We start from the raw sequence: 22,521 nt of genomic DNA on the forward strand, positions 1-22,521 counted from the left end.
TCATGAGGAGTCACGAAAAATTCAAAAAAAATTAAAAACAGAGTCAAAAACAGAAGAAAAAAAATTTTCCCCTGGAGGTAGCGCAGACTGGCGTTCAACGCCAGTAAGATGCATCTGTCTGGCGTTCAACGCCAGAACAGAGCACCATTCTGGCGCTGAACGCCCAATACAAGCAACAACCTGGCGTTAAACGCCAGGATGGTGCACGAAGAGGACAATCTGGCGCTGAACGCCAGAAACAAGCATGAAACTGGCGTTCAACGCCAGAAACATGCATTACATGGGCGTTGAACGCCCAGAACATGCACCAATGGGCGTTTGAACGCCAGGATGATGCATGAAGGCATGTTACATGCCTATATGGTGAAGGAATGGTATTTGTTTTCACCTCAGGATCTGTGGACCCCACAGGATCCTCACCTCAGGATCTGTGGACCCCACAGGATCTCCACCTACCACCTTACCTTTTAATCCTAATCACACTCTCCTAATCCTAAATCTCATTCTCCATGTCACACTTCCCAACACCCTTCACCAATCACCTCAATTCCTCTTCCCAATTACCCCATTCACCATTCACATCAACCTCCTCTTCCCCATACACCCCACCTACCCTCATAAAATTCAAATTCAATTTCCCACCCATTCCCACCCAAAATGGCCGAACACTAACCCACCCCCTCCCTATAAATAACCTTCCATTCTTCTTCATTTTCACACAACACAAACCCCATCTTCTCCCACATAGCCGAAACCACTTCACTCCCTCTCCACAATATTCTCTTCTTCTTCTACTACTTTTCTTTTCTTTTCTTGCTCGAGGACGAGCAAATATTAAGTTTGGTGTGGTAAAAGCATAAGCTTTTTTGTTTTTCCATTACCAATGGCACCTAAGGCCGGAGTTTCCTCAAGAAAAGGGAAAGGGAAAGCAAAAGCTTCCACCTCCGAGTCATGGGAGAAGGAGAGATTCATCTCCAAAAGCCATCAAGACCACTTCTATGATGTTGTAGCAAAGAAGAAAGTGATCCCTGAGGTCCCTTTCAAGCTCAAGAAAAATGAGTATCCGGAGATCCGACATGAAATTCAAAGAAGAGGTTGGGAAGTCTTAGCCAACCCCATGCAACAAGTCGGAATTCTAATGGTTCAAGAGTTCTATGCCAATGCATGGATCACTAGGAACCATGACCAAAGTATGAACCCAAGCCCAAAGAATTATCTCACAATGGTTAGGGGGAAATACTTGGATTTTAGTCCGGAAAATGTGAGGTTGGCGTTTCACTTACCCATGATGCAAGGTGATGAACGCCCCTACACAAGAAGGGTCAACTTTAACCAAAGGTTGGACCAAGTCCTTATGGACATATGTGTGGAAGGCGCCCAATGGAGAGTAGACTCCAAAGGCAAGCCAGTCCAACTAAGAAGACTGGACCTCAAGCCTGTAGCTAGAGGATGGTTGGAGTTCATTCAAAGGTCCATCATCCCTACAAGCAACCGATCTGAAGTTACTGTGGATCGGGCCATCATGGTTCATAGCATCATGATTGGAGAGGAGGTGGAAGTTCATGAAGTCATCTCCAATGAACTCTACAAAATAGCTGATAAGCCTTCACACATGGCACGGCTAGCCTTCCCCCACCTTATATGCCATCTATGTTACTCAGCTGGAGTTATCATAGAAGGAGATGTCTCAATTGAAGAAGACAAGCCCATCACCAAGAAAAAGATGGAGCAATCAAGAAAAGTTCCTCACGGCCATCAAGAAGAACATGAGGAAGTTCATCATCAACAAATGCCTCAAGGAATGCACTTTCCTCCCAACAACTATTGGGAGCAACTCAACACCTCCTTAGAAGATTTGAGCCATAATGTGGAACAATTAAGGGTGGAACATCATGAGCACTCCATCATTCTCCAAGAAATAAGAGAAGATCAAAGAGCAATGAGGGAGGAGCAACAAAGGCAAGGAAGGGACATAGAAGAGTTGAAGAACATCATTGGTCCTTCAAGAAGAAGACGCCACTAAAGGTGGATTCATTTCTTGTCTTTATTTCTTTCTGTTTTCGGTTTTTAATTATTGTGTTTATCCATGTTTTGTGTCTTTATTTCATGATCATTAGTATGTAACCATGCCTTAAAGCTATGAATAAATTCCATTAATCCTTCACCTCTCTTAAAAGAAAAATGTTTTAATTCAAAAGAACAAGAAGTACATGAATTTCGAATTTATCCTTGAATTTAATTTAATTATATTGATGTGGTGACAATACTTTTTGTTTTCTGAATGAATGCTTGAACAGTGCATATGTCTTTTGATCTTGTTGTTTATGAATGTTAAAATTGTTGGCTCTTGAAAGAATGATGAACAAAGAAAAATGTTATTGAGGATCTGAAAAATCATGAAATTGATTCTTGAAGCAAGAAAAAGCAGTGAAAAAGAAGAAGCATTCGAAAAAAAATATATGGAGCTAAAAAGAGTATATAGAAAAAGAAGGAGCAGTAGAAAAAGCCAATAGCCCTTAAAAACCAAAAGGCAAGGGTAAAAAGGATCCAAGGCTTTGAGCATCAATGGATAGGAGGGCCCAAGGAAATAAAATCCAAGGCCTAAGCGGCTAAATCAAGCTGTCCCTAACCATGTGCTTGTGTCATGAAGGTCCAAGTGAAAAGCTTGAGACTGAGTGGTTAAAGTCGTGATCCAAAGCAAAGAGTGTGCTTAAGAGCTCTGGACACCACTAACTGGGGACTTTAGCAAAGCTAAGTCACAATCTGAAAAGGTTCACCCAGTTATGTGTCTGTGGCATTTGTGTATCCGGTGGTAATACTGGAAGACAAAGTGCTTAGGGCCACAGCCAAGACTCATAAGTAGCTGTGTTCAAGAATCAACATGCTTAACTAGGAAAGTCAATAACACTATCCGAAATTCTAAGTTCCTAGAGAAGCCAATCATTCATAAACTTCAAAGGAAAAAGTGAGATGCCAAAACTGTTCAGAAGCAAAAAGCTACAAGTCCCGCTCATCTAATTAAATTAATATTCATTGATATTCTGAGTTTATAGTATATTCTCTTCTTTTTATCCTATTTGATTTTCAGTTGCTTGGGGACAAGCAACAATTTAAGTTTGGTGTTGTGATGAGCGGATAATTTATACGCTTTTTGGCATTGTTTTTATATAGTTTTTAGTAAGTTCAAGCCACTTTTAGGGATGTTTTCATTAGTTTTTATGTTAAATTCACATTTCTGGACTTTACTATGAGTTTGTGTGTTTTTCTGTGATTTCAGGTAAATTCTGACTGAAATTGAGGAATTTGAGCAAAACTCTGAAGAAGGCTGACAAAAGGACTGCTGATGCTGTTGGATTCTGACCTCTCTGCACTCGAAATGGATTTTCTGGAGTTACAGAACTCCAAATGGCGCGCTCTCAACGGCGTTGGAAAGTAGACATCCAGGGCTTTCCAGCAATATATAATAGTCCATGCTTTATTCGAAGAATGACGACGTAACTTGGCGTTGAACGCCAAGTTCATGCTGCTGTCTGGAGTTAAACGCCAGAAAAACGTCATGATCCGGAGTTGAACGCCCAAAACACGTCATAACTCAAAGTTCAACGCCAAGAGAAGCCTTAGCTCGTGGATTGATCAAGCTCAGCCCAAGCATACACCAAGTGGGCCCCGGAAGTGGATTTATGCATCAATTACTTACTCATGTAAACCCTAGTAGCTAGTCTAGTATATATAGGACCTCTTACTATTGTATTAGACATCTTTGGTCTCAGTTTTGTTTTATTCTTCATCTTAAGAGACTGTTGATCACGTTTTAGGGGGCTGGCCATTCGGCCATGCCTGACCCTCTTTCACTTATGTATTTTCGACGGTGGAGTTTCTGCACACCATAGATTAAGGGTGTGGAGCTCTGCTGTACCTCAAGTATTAATGAAGTTCTATTTTCTTTTATTCAATTCCTCTCTTATTCTTATTCCAAGATATTCATTCGTACCCAAGAACATGATGAATGTGATGAGTTAGATAACCCTCATTATTACTCTCACTTATGAACACGCGTGATTGACAACCACTTCCGTTCTACATGCAACCGAGCTTGAATGTGTATCTCTTAGATTCCCCAACAGAATCTTCGTGGTCTAAGCTAGAGAGATGGCGGCATTTATGAGGATCCGGAAAGTCCAACCTTGTCTGTGGTGTTCCGAGTAGGATCCTGGGAATCCGGAAAGTCTCACCTTGTCTGTGGTATTCCGAGTAGGATTCCGGTAATGAATGACTGTGACGTGCTTCAAACTTGTAACCTGCTGGGCGTTAGTGACAGATGCAAAAGAATCAAGGGATTCTATTCCAGTAGGAGCGGGAACCAACCGGTGATTGGCCGTACTGTGACAGAGTGCGTGAGCATTAGCTTTCACTGCGAGGATGGGATGTAGCCATCAACCATGGGTGATGCCTCCAGACTGGTTAGCTGTGCGAGTGACAGCCGCATAGGATATTTCCCCGAGAGGATGAAAGTAGCCACAGCTGATGGTGAACCCCTATACAAAGCTTGCCATGGAAAGGAGTAAGAAGGATTGAGTAGAAGCAGTAGGAGAGCAGGCGTTCGTGAGCTCTACAGCATCTCCATTCCGCTTATCTGAAATTCCTACCAATGAATCTGCATAAGTATTCTATCCCTTTTATTATTTCTATTTTATTATTTGAATCTAATCAAGTATCATGTTTAATCCGCCTGACTGAGATCTACAAGGTGACCATAGCTTGCTTCATACCAACAATCTCTGTGGATTCGACCCTTACTCACGTAAGGTTTATTACTTGGACGACCCAGTACACTTGCTGGTTAGTTGAACGGAGTTGTGAAAATAAACAGTGCCCTAAGAGTATATTCCATTCAAAATCCAAGAAACATATAATGATGATCACAATTTCGTCCACCAACATCCTCACTATCACTCAAATTATGAGGTGCTTCATCAAGTTGAGTTTTTAAATTTAGCTGATTCACATCATCCTGAGGGTTGAAATTATTTTGATTTAGAATTTGAATTTCATTTCCATCCAAAAAGCTATAGTCAAAGTGATGAGATAAGTTCGCTGGAAATTTAGAAGTGACTTTGTTATTAGAAACTGATTTGTGACAATAAGGAAAATAGTATTCATAAAACTGCACATCTCGAGATAGAAAAATTTCTCGAGTTTGCAAATCGAATAGCAAATAGCCTTTTGTACCCTCCCTGAATCCAAGATGCAGACATTTCCTGGCTCTTGGATCAAGTTTACCTCTATGTCTATTAAGAGTACTAGCATAGGCTAAGCAACCAAAGACTTTGAGATTTAAAATATTTGGTAAACACTTGTAGAGAACTTGGTAAGGAGATTGATTTTTCAAAAAAGGAGTGCATAATCTGTTTATTAGATAAACTGCATGCCCAACACTATAATTCCAAAATGATTTTGGTAAATGAGCATGAATCATGAGAGCACGAACCACAGCAAGAATGTGCTGATGCTTGTGCTCAACAATTCCATTTTGTTGTGGCGTTTTCACACAAGTTCTTTGGTGGGTGATACCAGTAGAGCTGTAAAATGTAGGCATTAAGAATTCAGGGCCATTATCTGTGCGAATTGTCTTGACACTTGCAGAAAATTGAGTTTTAGCAAAAACAACAAAGTCCTTAACCAACTGAGAAGATTCAGCCTTAGTTTTCATGATTAAAATCCAAGTGAAACGAGAACAGTCATCTACTATAGTCAGAAAGTAACATTTTCCAGTAAAAGAGGGAATGGACACAGGTCCCCAAATGTCAATATGAAGAATGTCAAACACAGCAGCTACTACATTTGAACTAACAGAAAATGGTGATATCTTTTGTTTACCTAGATGATATGAATGACAAGGTGTGTCACTCTGTGTACAATCAATGAATTTAAAATACTTGTGCAATGCAATTAGCCTATCATGTGATGGATGCCCTAGTCTAGCATGCCACAAGGAGCCTGAAATGTGATGGTTGCAAGAAATTGCTGTGATATGAGGGAGAGTCCTGATTTTCTTGTGCAGAATGTAGAGACCATCAACATTACTAGCTGCACCAATCATCCTCAAAGTGTGCAGATCCTGGATCTCACAATCTTTGTCAGTAAAATGCATTTTACAATGCAGTGATGCAGTGAACTTTGAAACTGAAATAAGTTTGAAATTGAAGGTAGGGATGAATAATGCGTTTGTAAGGTAAAGATCATTAGAAAACACAATGGTTCCCATAATGCAGCTTGTCGTGAGAGCACCATTGGGTAATCTAACAACAATGGGATCTATCTTGAAATAATTTTGAAAATCTACTAAGGAATATGACACATGGTCTGTAGCACCAGTGTCTATAACCCAAGGCTTGTGTTTCTGAGTTGAAATGTTTAGAGCCATGATATGAGGTTCAAAATGCAAAATGTGCACCACTCTACCTTTATGAGGTGAAGGATTATTTTTGACTGAAATTTGGCTAATGCTATGAGAATGAGATTGATCTTGTCTGCTAAGCAATGCTTGAAGCGCTTCTCTTTGCTCTGGAGTGAATTCATTAATGGTCGGTTCACTCCTTGTTAGTTGATGAACGCTGAGATTGTCATTATCATCCTCAGAAGCATCAGCTGCTGTCAAGCAATTAAGAACAGGATTTTTCTTATCAAATCGAGGCTTGAAGTTTGGTGGATAACCATGCTTCTTGTAGCAATTATCCACTATGTGTCCACTCTTTCCATAATGAGTGCATTGCAGCCTATTTTGCCCTTTGGTAAATTGGCCTTTGTTTCCTTTGCTCTTCCCTTTCACTTCATTCTGAGAAGGAGAGGCTGAGGAGCTCACCAAAATCTTTGTATCCAAAGCATTATCAAAACTGAAGAGTTGCCTCTCCTGCCGAGTAATCATGGACAGAATTTTGTTAACGCTAGGCAATTCATCCATAAGCATCACTTGAGACTTAACAGTTGAATACTGTTCTCCAAGACCTTGAAGAAACTTTGTGACTCTATCTTCTTCTCTTTGCTGCCTTACTATGCTTAAACCGCATTCACACTTAACGCAGTCACATCCAAGGATCGATCTGAAATCATCAACCTCTTCCCAAAGGTTCTTAAGCCTAGCAAAATAGGCAGTAACGGACATGTCTCCCTATTTGAGCGCATAAATCTCCTCATTTAACTCAGCTACTCTAAACATGTCCCCTTGGTAATATCGATGTCTAAGATCGGTCCACAAATCATAAGCTACATTATTCCATAAAACACTTTGATATATGTCAGGGCTCAGGGAGAGATTAATCCAGGCAACTACATACGTGTTGCATCGTTGCCATGCCTTAAAATTCGGATCCGTTCTCTCAGGCTTCAAAATCGTACCATCAACAAATTCGAATTTGTTTTTAGAATAAAGTGCATTCATCATAGCTTTATTCCATGCACTATAATTCGAACCAGTGAGTGTGACATTGGTGATAGGTATACCTAGATTTTCAGACGGCAAAATGTAGTAAGGACTTGAAAGACGATCTTGATTCGGATTTGTCTTGTTGAGATGACTCTGGATCTGCGCAACTTGACTGAAGAATGCTGCAAACTGCTGAGCATCCATCGCACCAACACCTCCAGATCCAGATCCGCTTCCTGATTTCTCAGCCATAAGTGTGAGTTTCACCAATTGGCTCGTAACCTTTCTCTCTCAATCTCGTTGATCGGAACACTTTGTTACGTCACCGTGAAGAGAGGTGAATTAACGAAGCTCTCATCAAACACTGTTGTGCGAGTTTGAGAGAGAAGAAGAAAAGAAAATAGACGAAGAAATGAAGAATGAGAGGAGATCAATCGAAGAGGAGAGTTTCATATCTGATAGAGGAAGGCGATTCCAGATCTGATTGAAGAAATGAAGAATGAGAGGAGATCAATCGAAGAGGAGGGTTTCAGATCTGATCGAGGAGGGCAGAGAAGAACAGAGAAATTGCATTATCTGTTAAACTGGACTCTTCAGATTTTCTCAAATCACGCCAAATGATCGTGAATCAGAGAACAAGCTACCTATTCTTTAATCTACAATCTCCATGTTCCTCCATCCACGCTCACCGCACCATGTTAAATTGCATGTGAGATTGGAGAAGAACACATGATCAGAAAAGGAGAGAAGAAATTAGGTAATGAAACTTGCATTAATGAAGAGTCTCAAAGAATACAAGTTTTATGACTATCTATTTATAGCTACACTAACGGTTACGCTAACTAACTCTGTATACCTCACTAACTAACTCTGTATAGCTTACTAACTATACCACTAACTGAAATTAAATAACAGTAGTGGCAATAATAATATCTAAGTAACAAAATTTGATAATTGATTACTTTTTGCATGTAATAATAAGTAATATTTTTCCACCACCAGTTTCAATATATTATTTGGGGATACAAATGCATGCTTTCTTTTTTGTTGAATTTTTAGTATTAGTATTAGCAATGCTACCAGAGAGGCACAGCTAAACAAGATGTGGTGACAAACTTGCTAGCATCATTATAAAACTTGCAAGAATGGTCAAACAAGGGTTTGCTTTGGAACAAGTCTGAAACTCTCAATATAGGAAGGAAAATGCTACCGTGCTTACAAACGTTTTCAGCATAGTATGCTGATTTTGCGTGGCAATATGAAAGATCGACACGTGGAGGTGGAAATGGTTGTGAGGCAGAGCAAAAGAAGCATCCCGTTCTGCAAGAGTAAAAAATTATGCGTGGTAGTTAATTTTATAATTAGTTGATAAGATAATTTAAAAATTAAGAATAAAAAATATTTAAAAATAAATATAAAAATTTTATTAATTATTTAAATTTTAGAATGTATAAAATTTATAAATTTAAACTAAATAAAATATAAAAAAATATTTAATTATTCTATTAGTCTTTATAGTTTCGTAAAATTTTGAATTATGTTTTTATATTTTTTTCTTTTTAATTAAGTTTCTGCACCAATTTTTTTTAATTAGATTCTTCTTAGCAGTAATTGGCTTAATTTTATAGGGACCCAACTAAAAAACAAATTGATACAGAGACTCAAATAAAAAGAAAAAAAAAGTGTAGGGATCCAATTAAAAAAAATTGGTCCAAGGATTCGATTAAAAGGAAAAAAAGTATAGGGACCTAATTAAATATCGATAAAACATTAATATAATAAAAGATATCGAATCGAGACCATTAGATATCAAACCACATTCAATTTGCTAAATGAGACCTACACTTTTTTTCTTTTATTTGGGTTCTTATACTAATTTTTTTTGTCTTATAAAATTAAGCCAATTACTACTAAAAGAGACCTAATTGAAAAAAAATTTGGTATAAGAACCTAATTAAAAATTTCGTAAAACTATAAGAACTAATAAAATAATTAAACTTTTTTTAATATTTTATTTCATTTAAATTTATAAATTTTATATATTCTAAAATTTAATTAACTTATAAAATTTTTATATTTATTTTTAAATATTTTTTATTTTTAATTTTTAAATTATCTTATCAACTACTTATAAAACTAACTACCACGCATAATTATTCTTGTAAAACGGGATGCTGCTTATGCTCCGTCTCACAACCATTCTCTCCCTCACGTGTCAATCTTCTATATTGCCATGCAAAATCAGCATACTATGCTGAAAACGTTTATAAGCACGGTAGAATTTTCCAATATAGGAATTTAGCCAGTTGAACAAACAACAAATTAAATCTAGTTCAAGCCTAATCAAAATAGTATAAGAAATTATGAATCCTCTTTTTTCTTTTCAAGAAAGCAAGGGGAAAAAAATTGATCCTTGCATCCAATGTAGTACTCTTTTTTTTTTTAATAAAGCATAGAAAATAGTCAAAATACCGATAAGAACAAACAAAAGCACTAGCCGTTAGCGCCTCCCTCCATTCAAATTCAAAGTAAAATACACTCTACTCTTCACTCAACTTTCCATCACCATCAACACCTTCCATCTTCTTCTTCTTCTTTATTCTCCATTCTACTTTCCATTTCTTGGCTGCAAAACATAATAAAAACCTATCATCCAAACACGCCACAATGCAAACGCAAACGCAAACTCACACTCCGATTTCCATACCTCCGAAACCTCGGCCGCGATCAGGCCGGACACCACTCCAGCTGAAGAACAACTCACCCGCCGATCTCCGGCCGAAGCCCAAGCCCAAGCCCGAATCTGAACCACTCTGCGAGATCACACCAGTCCGCGACAAGGAGAACCGTACTATCGCGATCACCGCCGCAGCGGAAGCTACTCTTCCTCCTCATACTGCGGCTGCGTTGGCTCCGGTGCAAGTGCAACTCCCCGAGGTGTCGTCGCTGGCGGAGGAGCTGAGCGCGATCAAGAAGAAGGTGGAGAGGATGAGGATCGATAAGGAGAAGACGGAAACAGCGCTGAAGGAGAAGGACGCGAAGCTCGACGCCATGATGAAGGAGCTCGAAGACAGAGGAGAGGTTCAGAAGAAGTTCGAGATTGAGGTTGATCGCTTGTTCCGCTTGAAGGAGCTCAAATATCGATGCATGGTAAAAAAAAATAATCAGTTTCTCTCAGAATTTCTTAGATTCGATTCAATTCTGAAATCGTTTTTTTCTGTTTTGGATTTTGATCGGAACAGAGAGTTTCTCCGATGAGAACATTGAGAGAGAAGGAACATGGAAAGATCGTTAATGAAGCTGCTCCATCGTCGCAATCTCAATCTCAATCAGAGGTAAATCGCTATTTTATTTTATTCTACTTTCAATTTTAGGAATATTTAGGAATTACGTTTTGTTTTTAGTTTTCATTTTCTTCTATGAACGAATTGATGAGAAGAAACTGACGATTGACGAATGTCGGGAATGGTGCCTTTTTTCTTGTGTAGGAGAAGAGCAAAAATGAGGAAACGACGTCGTTTGAGTGCGAATCTGAATTGGAGGAGTGTGAAGTGCAGAGTCCCGGTTCGGCTTGTTCACAAACTGATACTAACACACAGCAAAAATCATAATCAATTAGGCAGAGTTTTGGAAATTTTACTGTTTCCTTCCCATACATAATAGCTCGTTATGGTTTATTTTTGTTTACATTGCAGTGATGCAATCTGTGGTGTACTTTCAGAATTTAAGAAAGAAAATAGCTCATAGCTTGTATTGTCGCCAAGAAAGGGCAAAAGAGAATTAACATTTTGTGTTTTGAGCTTATTGATATTTTTGGTGAAATTTTGATTTTACTTATGTCCGAAATGTAAGTTTAATACCTACAAATTTGTTCAAGATCACTCATTCACATGTATTGTCCTGTCATATGTGTTTTTTGTCTCATCAATAGCACTCATAAAATAGAAAATATTTCTAAGGAAAGTTTTCACATATTTTTACCAGCACTTTGCTATGTCATGCTGCAGTACTGCTCACATATATAGTTAAAAATATTGATAGTGTAGATTTATTGGAATTATTATGTGCTAAAATCGTAGATGGACTGTGAAGCTGTTCCATAAACCCGTTGAAAGCTTGACTTTTTTTTTGCCTTTGGCCCAATGTCAAACAAACCAAGTGACCGGGTCGGGTCATGAAACAGCAGAACTCTGCACTACAAAACCCGTGTCCTTTCTTCATCTCTCTAACTCTTGATTTTCGTCAACTGTGCAGCCATTACCGCCGCATGTCTGCCGTCGATCCCAGAGGCTGCGCTGGCACCAATTCTCGCCGCCCCGCTGCCTCAGACCTTCAGTTCTGCTATGGCTCAGTCCTTCTCCCTTGCTGCAACAGCCGATTTCCACCGCAGCCGTCTGATGCGTTCGTCCGAGGGTGAAGCCAATTTCTGCCACAACTTCTCCATTAATCTTTGTCGCTAGTAAAGCTCTGGTTGGCTCTTCTGCCACGTGTAATTTCTTCTTTTCTAGTTGACTGTCTTGCTCAGGTGAGCTAGTGTTATTCACGGAGACATTTCTCCTTTCTGGCAAAGTCGCATCAGCACCGTTGACAATTGAGAGAGGGTTTAGAGTTCCGGAATTTGGCATCAGGTCTCTCCGCCACATTGATTTTCCAAAATTCAGATTTTCTTGCCTTTGAATTCTGGAATGCAATTTGTTTTGAGTCTTGCCCATTAAATGGCTTCGATTGGAGCATCCATTCTATTTGAAGCTTCCCTCTTCAATTGTTTCGCTATCTCTCATGGGGCTTCCGTCTCCACTTTTCCTCCAATTGGCCTGTCAGGGAACATTTCGCCACTCCATCTGCGACTTTATTTCCCTCTCTAGGGACCCAGGTGAAGCCACAATTGGAAAGACCCTGAGCTAGAAGAAAAATATATCGAAGAATCGGATTCTATTAAAATTTGTCCCATATTAAGATTTGTAGCCAAAATTAGTGCCCTTCTCATTGCTTCTGCTTCTGCAGCCAGGTTGGAATGAGCTCTAATTCTCATTGATTCTCCTGTTAACAGTCTCCTGGAATTGTCCCGAATCACAATTGCATTAGCTCCCTCTGCTGTCGATCTACTATACGCAGCATCTACGTTCGCCTTCAGCCAGTCCCCCGGTGGAGGTCTCCAGGTAATGCTCCTTCTGCACATACTCCTATTCTGGTTTTGCCTGAGCTGTTCCTTTTTTTGAATTGCTTTCCTAATTTCTGATTCTAGGATTTTAGCTCTAATGATGGTAGCCTTGGGGTTAGGGGTAGTGTTTTGGAATATAGTCTAGTTTCTTGTTTTCCAAATCTCCCAACTTAGCATTCTAATTCTTCCATTCAAATTCTTTGCATCTTCCTTTCCTTGTCCTCTAATTTTCCTGCACATTTCAAGCAGCCATTCTGCAAAAGTGTTGGCTGTCTATGGTGTTGGTGAACATTGACTCTGTGCTCCAAACCACATTGCTCTAGTCCAAGGGCATAGAAGAATTGCATGTTCCGTGGTCTCTATCGTTTCCCTGCAAATTCGACAGATAGGAGTATTAGTTATTTTCTTTTTAAATAAATTATTATATATTAGTATTATATCATGTGCAGCTTTCTATTAAACATTCTTATCTTCGACGGGACATTCATTCCCCATATCTCTTTCCAAAGATCCGTCATATCTGTGCTTGTTGAAGGTCTCGCTCCCTCGCTGACCTGTTTTTCCTTCTTTGCCACATGATATCCTGTCTTAACAGTGTAACCCCCATCCAATTTGAAAGGCCATATTAGTCTGTCCTCGCTCCTCAGTAGACTTATAGGTGTTTGCAGAATTTTGTTGCTTATGTTCTCCAGAAATAATTGTCATTCTTCCTTGTTTCCATCCTTCTCCCTCGATGATGAGCTCGTTTACTCTGTCCACTGAGTAATTTCTGCTCAAAAAGATTTTACCCATGTCCATTACCCAGTTGTCTTCCCATATCTTTACTTTTGAGCCCTTTCCAATACTCCATCTCCCATTCCTTCTCAAGAAGTCCTTGCCTTGGATAAGGCTTTTCCAAGCCCATAATCCCCCACTCCCGATGCCTGCTTCCCAAAAATTACTATCCTAAAAATATATTGCTTTTAGAATTTTTACTCATATTGCATTTGGATTTTCAATCACTCTCTATGCTTGCTTGGTCAGATAGGCTAAATTCTGACACTATAAGTCCCTGAAACATAACCCGCCATCTCTCTTGCTTTTACAAACCTTGCTCCAGCTTTTTCAGTGTATCCCCTTCTCTCTCTCTCAGAATTTTTCCACCAAAATTTTACAACTTTTGATCCTATTCTTTGGCAAAAGTTTTTGGGCAGCAAGACAATGCTCATAGCATAGTTGGGTATGGCTTGAATAACTGCTTTAATCAAAGTTTCCTTCCTTGCCTGGCTGAGTAGTCGCTCTTTCCACCCTTCAATTTTGTTGTCTATCCTTTCTTCTAGCCATGCCAACGCTTTGTTCTTCGACCTTCCCCAATGTGCCGGTAACCCAAGATATTTCCCAGGATTTTTCCAAGTTTGCATGCCCATAATCTCTTCTATATTGACCATTGTCTGAATCGGTACCTACTGTCCAAACACTATGCCCAATTTCTCTAAATTTATATTTTGTCCTGATGCATCTGTGTATCTGTTCAGAATTAAGATGCTTTGATAAAGTTCCTCTTCTTTGGCTTCCGCAAAAAGAATGCAATCATCTGGAAACAGAAGGTGGGTGATAACTGGTGCTGTTGGAGCAAGTTTAACGCCTGAAATACGTCCTTCCCTTTGTGCTTCCTCCATAAGTTCTGTGAAAACCTCTGCTGCCATGATGAAAAGGTATGGTGATAAAGGATCACCTTGCCTCAGACCTCTTTGAGGTTTTATCCTCTTAGACAGCTTACCATTTATTTTAAATTTATAACTTGCGCTTTTGACACACTCCATTACTAACTGTATCCAGCTCTGCTCAAAACCAAAAGAGTGTAAAACATTTTTCAAAAAGTCTCACTCTAACCTATCATAAGCCTTGTTCATGTCCAATTTTACAGCTAAGTTTTGGGAGCCAAACCTTCCTTTTCTATTTAAATTGTGGAAGGCCTCCTGAATAATAACAATGTTGTCTTGTATTAGTCTTCCTTCCACGAAAGCGCTTTGGGTAGGGGAGATTAATTTATCAAGAAACTTTTTTAACCTGAGGACAATGATTTTTGTCAATGATCTTGTAAATGTAATTACAGCAGCTGATAGGTCTTAATTGGCTAAGGCATTCGAATTGTTTAACTTTGGGAATCAGAACCACCGTAGTCTCTCCCATGTCCTCTGGCATTCTCCTGCAAGCAAAAATTTCCTTAATAATATCGCAGACCTCTCTACTGATGATATTTCTGTGCTTTTGAAAGAATAAACTGTTAAGACCATCCGGGTCAGGCGCTTTCAGGCTTCCCATACTGAAGGCTACATCCCTTATCTCTTTATCTGACACTTCCTTTAGAAGCTCCCTGTTCATTTCAATTGTGACCTTTTTTGGAATAATTCGGGTGCATTCCTCTACTCTGCTCCTTGTGGTTATGGCAAACAGATTAGTGAAGTGTCCCTCCACCAATTCCATGATGTCCTTGCTTCCTGTAATCCAATTTCCCTCTGCGTCCTTCAATCTTTCGATCTTATTCAAGTCTCTTCTTTGAATTGTCGTTGCATGGAAGAAGGATGTATTTTTGTCCCCAAACTTTAGCCATTTTAATCTTACTCTTTGGCCCCAATACTTTTCTTCTTTCTTCCATAGCTTTGATATTTCAACCTTCAGTTCTGAAAACTCCTGATTCTGCAGTTTTGTGATTTTTTCCTTAAGTTGGTTAATTTTCTTATCTGCTCTAGTGAAAGTTCTCTTGCTCTATTGCTCCAATTCCTTCTTGCAACTCTTGAATTTTCCTTGTAGTTTTTCCCATTTATTCCTTTTATTCTCATTCTTTTCCCATCCTTGCTTGATGATCTTCTCACAATCTTCGTGATCTTCCCAATATGCTTCAAACTTGAAGTGGTGTTCAAATTTCTCTCTCGGTTCCAGCCTTAAAACCAAAGGGCAATGATCCGATCCTATCGCCGGGAGGGCTGTAAGGGTTACATTCTGATATAATCTCCTCCAATTCCAGTTGACAAGCACCTTGTCTAGTCTTTCTCTTGTGACGAAGCCATTCCTATGATTGCTAAACCATGTAAATTTTCCTCCCTTAAGATCAATGTCCATTAATCTATTGCCATTCACAAACTTCCTAAATTCTTTCATCTGCTCTCTTGGCTTTGGGTGTAAGCCAACTTTTTCTTCCTAATTCAAAATATCATTAAAATCCCCAATGAACAATTGTGGTTCATTTTTATTCTGATTTTGAGCTACTAAATCCCTCCATTGCTTCTTTCTCTGCCTAAGGTCTCCATACACAAAACAGCAATCCCATTTATTTCCTTTCCTATCTGTAATATAAGCTTTAATGACATTATGAAACCAAGAGTAAATATCAAGATTCATATTTTTATTCCATAAAAGGCTTAGACCTCTGGACAAGCCCCAAGGTTCTACACAAAAGGATTTATCAAAATAGAGTTCTCTCTTTAACTTTCTAATTTTGCATTCCTTAGCTCTTATTTCCATAAGAAAAATTATGGATGGCTTGATCCTTTTGTAAAGATCTTTTAATTCGGAAACTGTCGCAGTTGCCGCCACACCTCGATAGTTCCAACTTACTATACTCATGGCTGGAATTAGGGCATGTATAGGCCCGCCTCCTCAGCATCTGGACTACTAAGAACAGTTTGCATTTCCCTTACACCTATGTCTCTCTCTGTTACCTCTTCCTTCCTAATCCTTTTGGTCTTGGCACTGTCTTGAAGCAGTTCTTTTTTTTCTTCTTCTTCCCCTACATCTTTCATCATCAGAGTGTCCTGCTTAGCCCTCTTCCTCTTGATATTCAATTTTCTTATGATCTCCATTGTGAGCCTCTTCTCCCACTCAGCATACTGGTGCGAAAATTTACAACCACAAACTAACCGACAAGTGCACCGGGTCGTACCAAGTAATACCTCAGGTGAGTGAGGGTCGATCCCACGAGGATTGATGGGCTAAGCAACAATGGTTAAATGATTTACTTAGTTAGACAAGCATAAAATGGTTTTGAGATATTCAAAAGGTTTAAGTTCGAACTCAGAATATCAAAAGAATAGACAAATAATTAAGTTGGGAATAAAATATGGAGAAGATAGTTAAGGCTTCATAGTTATCTATTTTTTCGGATTAACTTTTCTTACTAACTATTTTAATCATGTAGGATTTAATTTATGGCAAACTATATGCTACTAGACCCTAATTCCTTAGACCTTTCTAGTCTCCTCTAAAATTCATCAACAACCAATTCCTTGGTCAATTAATTCCAATTAGAGGGTGCAATTCAAATTCCAGTTTATATGCCACAAAAATTCTAATTACCCAAAAATAAGGGGATTATATGTCACGTATCCCGTTAAATCCAAATAATTAAAATTTAGGAGAAATTGTTTTCAAGCTATTGTTCAAGTAAAGAGCTTTTCCAAATTTTACAAGAACTCAAATAGAAAGAGGGTCATACTTCCGTTCCACCCAAATTCATAAAATAAAGAGCAAAAACAATTCTTAAATTATAAATCCATGCATAAATTAAAATAGAAAAAGCAATAAAATCAATCCATACAAATAGACAGAGCTCCTAACCTTAACAATGGAGGATTAGTTGCTCATGGTTCAGAGAAGAAAATAAGGATTCTGATAAAATATACCGAGTTACCATCTGATGGCATCAGATCCCTTTTTATAACTAATCCTTTTCAAAATCTAATTATCTAAAATTAAAAATAATATCTTTTCCTAACAATAAGATTTTGAATTTAAATTCGAATTAATTAACAAGCCTTCAGTTGATGGGTAGGGACCACTTGATTTGTCCATTCTGTAGCTTCTAATATGTGTTTTCTGGGTTGGAAACTGGGTCAAAACAGCCCAAAAATCGCCCCCATCATTTTTTTTGTGTTTTTCTGCACGTGACGCATGTCACGCGTACGCGTCAGTCATGCGGACGCGTCGCTGGTCTTCTTCACAAGTCACGCGGACGCGTCGGTCACGCGGACGCGTCGCTGAGCAAATCTTCAATTAACGCGTGCGCGTCAGTCACGCGTACGCGTCTCCATGGATACCTCCAACTCACGCGCACGCGTCAGGCACACATGTGCGTTGCTCCTCGCAGCCATCTCCTTTGATTCTTGTGCTGCAGAAACTCCATCAAATCTAGCCGAATGCTACCTAAAATAAACAGTATTGCATAAAACTCAAAATAGCATCCATAGTGGCTAAAATATAATTAATTCCTGATTAAACTCAACAAATTAGATGCAAATTCACTAGGAAAAGATAGAAAAGATGCTCACGCATCACAACACCAAACTTGAACTATTGCTTGTCCTCAAGCAACCAAAACTAACATAGGCTTAGGATGTGAATTTGCATGAGAATGGGAGTTCGATTAAGCTCATGTCTCTTTTTATAGTGGGGTTTATAACTGTAATCCTGGATAGGTTTAGCATCTCACTCTCCTTCGAATCAGGAGGATGTCATTGTCATTCGGAATTAGAATCTGGATAATATTATGAATTCTCTGATCTTTACATTTCAGTTTTATCCTTGAACACAGCAAAATTGACTTTAATTTATTTTTTTCTTTGGTGCTTTGCACCTTGAGCCTAGTCATGACTTTAAATGTTTTGTCTCAAAGATTACTTGACACAGAAATACCACAAGCACTTAAATGGGGGACTCTCTTTGAGTCCTGATTTTTCTTTCAGTTACTCCCAGACAGTGGTGCTCAAAGCCTTTGGCATACTCTGTTAAACGCACTTGGTCTCGACTCTAAGTGTTCTGTCTCAAGGATTACTTGACACAATCACACCACAAGCATATGACTAGGAAAACAACTCTTTGAGCTTTTAATCATGTCTGACCTCCATAGTCATTGATGCTCAGAGTCTTGGACCTTGCTTTTATTATTTATATATTTATTTATTTATTTTCTTTTACTGTTTCTTTTGCTTCAAGGATTAAATTTTTGTTTATTTCAGAGAAGTCATAATAATTCTCTAAATTTCTGTTCCTTATACATCAACATCCCTTTATTCAAATTCAAATATGCACTGTTCATATGATGCATTCAGAATTACAATTAATACCACCACATTTAAGTAAATAAGACTACTCTTAAAATTAAACTAAACTAGACCTAGGATTCTCATTAATAAAAGATCATGCAACAGACAAAGCAAAATAGCAGAAAACCGGAACATAACATAGAAAAAGAGGGGAGGAAAAAAATGAAAGGAACTCAACCACCTTAGTTATCCTAGCGGTCGCTTTATTCTTCAGGTTGTGCTCCTCCGTGAAGATGATTTGCCTCCCTTTTTGTGCCAGAAAACCCATAAGCACAGCATCAACACCAAACTTAAAGGTTTGCTTATCCTCAAGCAAAGAAGAACTAAAAATAAAAACAAATAGTGAGAGGGAAGAAAAATATAAAGATAAAAGAACAAGAGAGAATTAGGAGTAGGAGAGAGAGAAAAAAAAGTGAAAACTATGCGGCCAACAAGTGTAGTTGTGCAGCGAAGGCGACGCGTACGCGTGCAGTACGCGTACGCGTGGGTCGCGAATTTTCTTAATGACGCGTTAGCGTAAGCCACACGTTCGCGTGCCATGGGTTTTGTGCGATTCGCATGAACCCAGCCGTGCGCACGCACAACTCTCTATTCGCATATCTTGGGAACCAATATTCTCAGACGAAGCGTGCGCGTCATGCACGCGCATGCGTGGAGGACCATTTTTGCAAATGACGCGCTCGCGCCAGGGACGCGTACGCGTAAGTAAATTTGTGCCTCTAGCACGATTCCAGCCCCAAGCCAACACAACTCTCTGCCCAAACACTCCTTTACGTCGATTTTGCAGGTCACGCGTACGCGTCAATAACGCGCTCGCGTGAATGGCGAAAATCACAAACGATGCGCACGCGTGGGATACGCGTACACGTGGATTTGTTTGTGCTAGAGGCATCATTCTTGCGCCACTCCCGTGTAACCCTCTGTTCAAATTTATTTTTCATGCACATCCATCTAACGCGTACGCGTCAACGATGCTTGCGCGTCGGGTGCTCTTCTCTTTTTTTTTTCCGGTTTCTGTTCAAAAATAGCTGCATGATCAGAAAAATAGTGAAAACTCAATAAAAATCAAATAAGTAAGAAAACTACTATTACAAAAAATAACGAAGGATACGAAATTATCGGGTTGCCTCCCGACAAGCGCTTCTTTATCGTCACTAGCTTGACGGTCAGTTCTACTAGTTCAGCAGATGAGTATACCTCTGGCAATCAATCTCACCTCCAAGATAGTGCTTCAACTTCTAGCCATTCACTGTAAATTTTCTGTCAGAATTCTCTTCCTATATTTCCACATGACCATATGGTGAAGCTTTGGTAACCATAAATGGTCCTGACCATCGGGATTTCAGCTTCCCAAAAAAGAATTTGAGTCTTGAATTATATAGAAGTATTCTTTGTCCTGGCTCAAAGGCTCTGATGGCAATCTTTTTGTCATACAGTAGCTTGGTTCTATCCTTATAGAGCTTGGCATTTTCATAGGCTGAATATCTAAATTCATCAACCTCATTCTACTGAAGCATTCGCTTGATTCCTTCAGAATCAAGATTTAGATACCTGATTGCCCAGTAAGCTTTATGCTCCAGCTCAACTGGCAAGTGACAGGCTTTGTCATAGACCAACTGATAAGGGGACATGCCAATGGGAGTCTTGTATGCTGTCTGGTATGCCCAGAGAGCATCATCAAGCTTCCTAGACCAGTCCTTTCTTGAAACACTGACGGTTTTCTCTAGAATCCTCTTAAGTTCCCTGTTGAAAACTTCAATCTGTCCACTTGTCTGAGGGTGATAGGGGGTTGCCACTTTATGACGGACTCCATATCTCTGCAGAAGAGAGTCCAGCTGTCTGTTGCAGAAATGGCTTCCTCCATCACTAATGAGTGTCTTTGGGAAACCAAACCGGCTAAAGATATATCTCTGAAGAAAGCTCATTACCACTTTGGCATCATTGGTGGGCAAAGCCACATCTTCCACCCACTTGGACACATAGTCAACTGCCACTAGAATATAGTTGTTTGAATGTGAGGCTGGGAAAGGTCCCATGAAATCAATACCACACACATCAAATAACTCAACCTCAAGAATCCCCTACTGCGGCATTTCATGGTTGGCAGGGATATTCATGGCTTTTTCACATCTATCACAGTGCTTTACAAATGCTCTTGAGTCCCTGAAGAGAGTCGGCCAGTAAAACCCACTCTGAAGGACCTTTGTAGCTGTCCTTTCACCACCAAAGTGGCCTCCGTACTCAGAACCATGACAGTGCCAAAGAATCTGCTGTTTTTCTTCATCTGGGACACATCTCTGGATGATTCCATCTGAATACCTTTTAAAAAGGTATGGTTCCTCTCAAATGTAGTACTTTGCATCAGTCAATAATTTCTTTACTTGTTGCCTACTGTACTCCCTTGGGATAAATTTATGGCCTTATAATTTGCAATGTCTGCAAACCATGGTGCCTACTGAATGAGGAACAATTGCTCATCTAGAAACGTCTCAGTCACAACTGTGGGTGGTTGTACTCCTGCTTCAGGCTCAATTCTAGAAAGATAGTCAGCTTCTTGATTCTCTGACCCTTTCTTGTCTTTTGTCTCAATATCAAACTCCTGAAGGAGCAGCACCCATCTGATTAATCTTGGTTTAAAATCCTGTTTGGTTAGAATGTACTCCAAAGCAGCATGATCAGTATAAATAATAACCTTAGAATCTCCCAATTAGAATCTTCCTTGGATTTAGAGTTAGCATGCTGAGGTTGAGATTGGCGGTTATTGTAATTATTCTGTTGGAAGCCGCCCTGAGAATTATTGTTGAAATTCTGAGGTCTCTGAGGTTGGTCTCTCCACCCAAAATTTGGGTGATTTCTCCATCCTTGATTGTATGTCTGAGAATAGAGGTCATTATTGGAATTTCGAGAACCACTCCCCATGTAATTAACCTATTCAGAAGAGGATTGAACATAATCATAATGATCATTTTGCACTAAATTTCCTCCCATGTCATAGGAGATCTCTTGAGGTGGATTTTGGGTGTTGATAGCTGAGACTTTCATGCCACCCATGTGTTGAGTAAGTAGATTTATTTGCTGAGACATAAGCTTGTTCTGAGCAAGAATAGCATTAAGAGCTTCCACTTCCATGACACCCTTCTTCTAAGGAACCTTAGAGTTCACATGATTCCTGTTAGATGAGTATAAATATTGGTTGCTAGCAACCAATTCAATAAGCTCAATAGTCTCCTCTGGTGTCTTCTTCTTGTGCAATGATCCTCCTGTAGAATTATCTAAGCACATTTTGGACATTTCACCCAAGCCTTCATAAAAGATGTCAACTTGAGTCCATTTGGAGAACATGTCCGGAGGACATTGCCTAGTCAGTAGCTTGTATCTCTCCCAAGCTTCATACAGAGTTTCACCATCCTTCTGTCTGAAAGTCTGAACCTCCACCCTAAGCTTAGTCAGCTTCTTTGGTGGGAAAAATTTAGTGAGAAACTCAGTAACCACATTGTTCCAAGTATCCAAACTCTCCTTGGGTTGGGAATCTAGCCATAGCTTTGCTCCATCCCTTAGAGCAAACGGAAAGAGCATGAGTTTTTACACCTCTGGGTTTACTCCATTTGTCTTCACAGTATCACAGATTTGCAGAAAATTGGAAATAAATTGATTTAGGTCTTCGTGGGGAAGACCATGATACTGGCAGTTTTGTTGCACCAGGGTGACTAGTTGTGGCTTCAACTCAAAGTTGTTTGTAGCTATAGGAGGCACCACAATACTTTTTCCATATAGATTTGTTGTAGGAGTGGAGAAAGAGCCAAGTACTCTCCTTTGTTGTTCATTCCCATTCGGGTTTGCCACATTGGCATTATCAG

General features: G+C 39.3%; 2 protein-coding genes across 2 annotated transcripts; one reads left to right on the forward strand and one right to left on the reverse strand.

The window, feature by feature from the left end:
- Positions 1–7,168: 7,168 nt before the first annotated feature.
- LOC130956840 (uncharacterized) lies at positions 7,169–7,675 on the reverse strand. Its single transcript, XM_057883802.1, has one exon. It carries the CDS (start codon positions 7,673–7,675, stop codon positions 7,169–7,171), a length of 507 nt encoding a protein of 168 aa, XP_057739785.1.
- A 2,406-nt stretch (positions 7,676–10,081) lies between these two features.
- LOC130958194 (high mobility group B protein 6-like) lies at positions 10,082–11,235 on the forward strand. Its single transcript, XM_057885159.1, has 3 exons — positions 10,082–10,573; positions 10,666–10,758; positions 10,912–11,235. Exons 1-3 carry the CDS (start codon positions 10,091–10,093, stop codon positions 11,032–11,034), a joined length of 699 nt encoding a protein of 232 aa, XP_057741142.1. The 5' UTR covers positions 10,082–10,090; the 3' UTR covers positions 11,035–11,235.
- Positions 11,236–22,521: the final 11,286 nt, after the last annotated feature.

Source organism: Arachis stenosperma, chromosome 10 (assembly GCF_014773155.1).
Source record: "Arachis stenosperma cultivar V10309 chromosome 10, arast.V10309.gnm1.PFL2, whole genome shotgun sequence".
Taxonomy (NCBI): Eukaryota; Viridiplantae; Streptophyta; class Magnoliopsida; order Fabales; family Fabaceae; genus Arachis; species Arachis stenosperma.

Excerpts from the sequence above, each read along its gene's own strand:
- LOC130956840 (XM_057883802.1), bottom strand. The coding sequence starts at position 7,675 with ATGGCTGAGAAATCAGGAAGCGGATCTGGATCTGGAGGTGTTGGTGCG.
- LOC130958194 (XM_057885159.1), top strand. The coding sequence starts at position 10,091 with ATGCAAACGCAAACGCAAACTCACACTCCGATTTCCATACCTCCGAAA. Across the intron at positions 10,574-10,665 it reads AGCTCAAATATCGATGCATG|AGAGTTTCTCCGATGAGAAC; the intron begins GTAAAAAAAAAT and ends TGATCGGAACAG. Across the intron at positions 10,759-10,911 it reads AATCTCAATCTCAATCAGAG|GAGAAGAGCAAAAATGAGGA; the intron begins GTAAATCGCTAT and ends TTTCTTGTGTAG.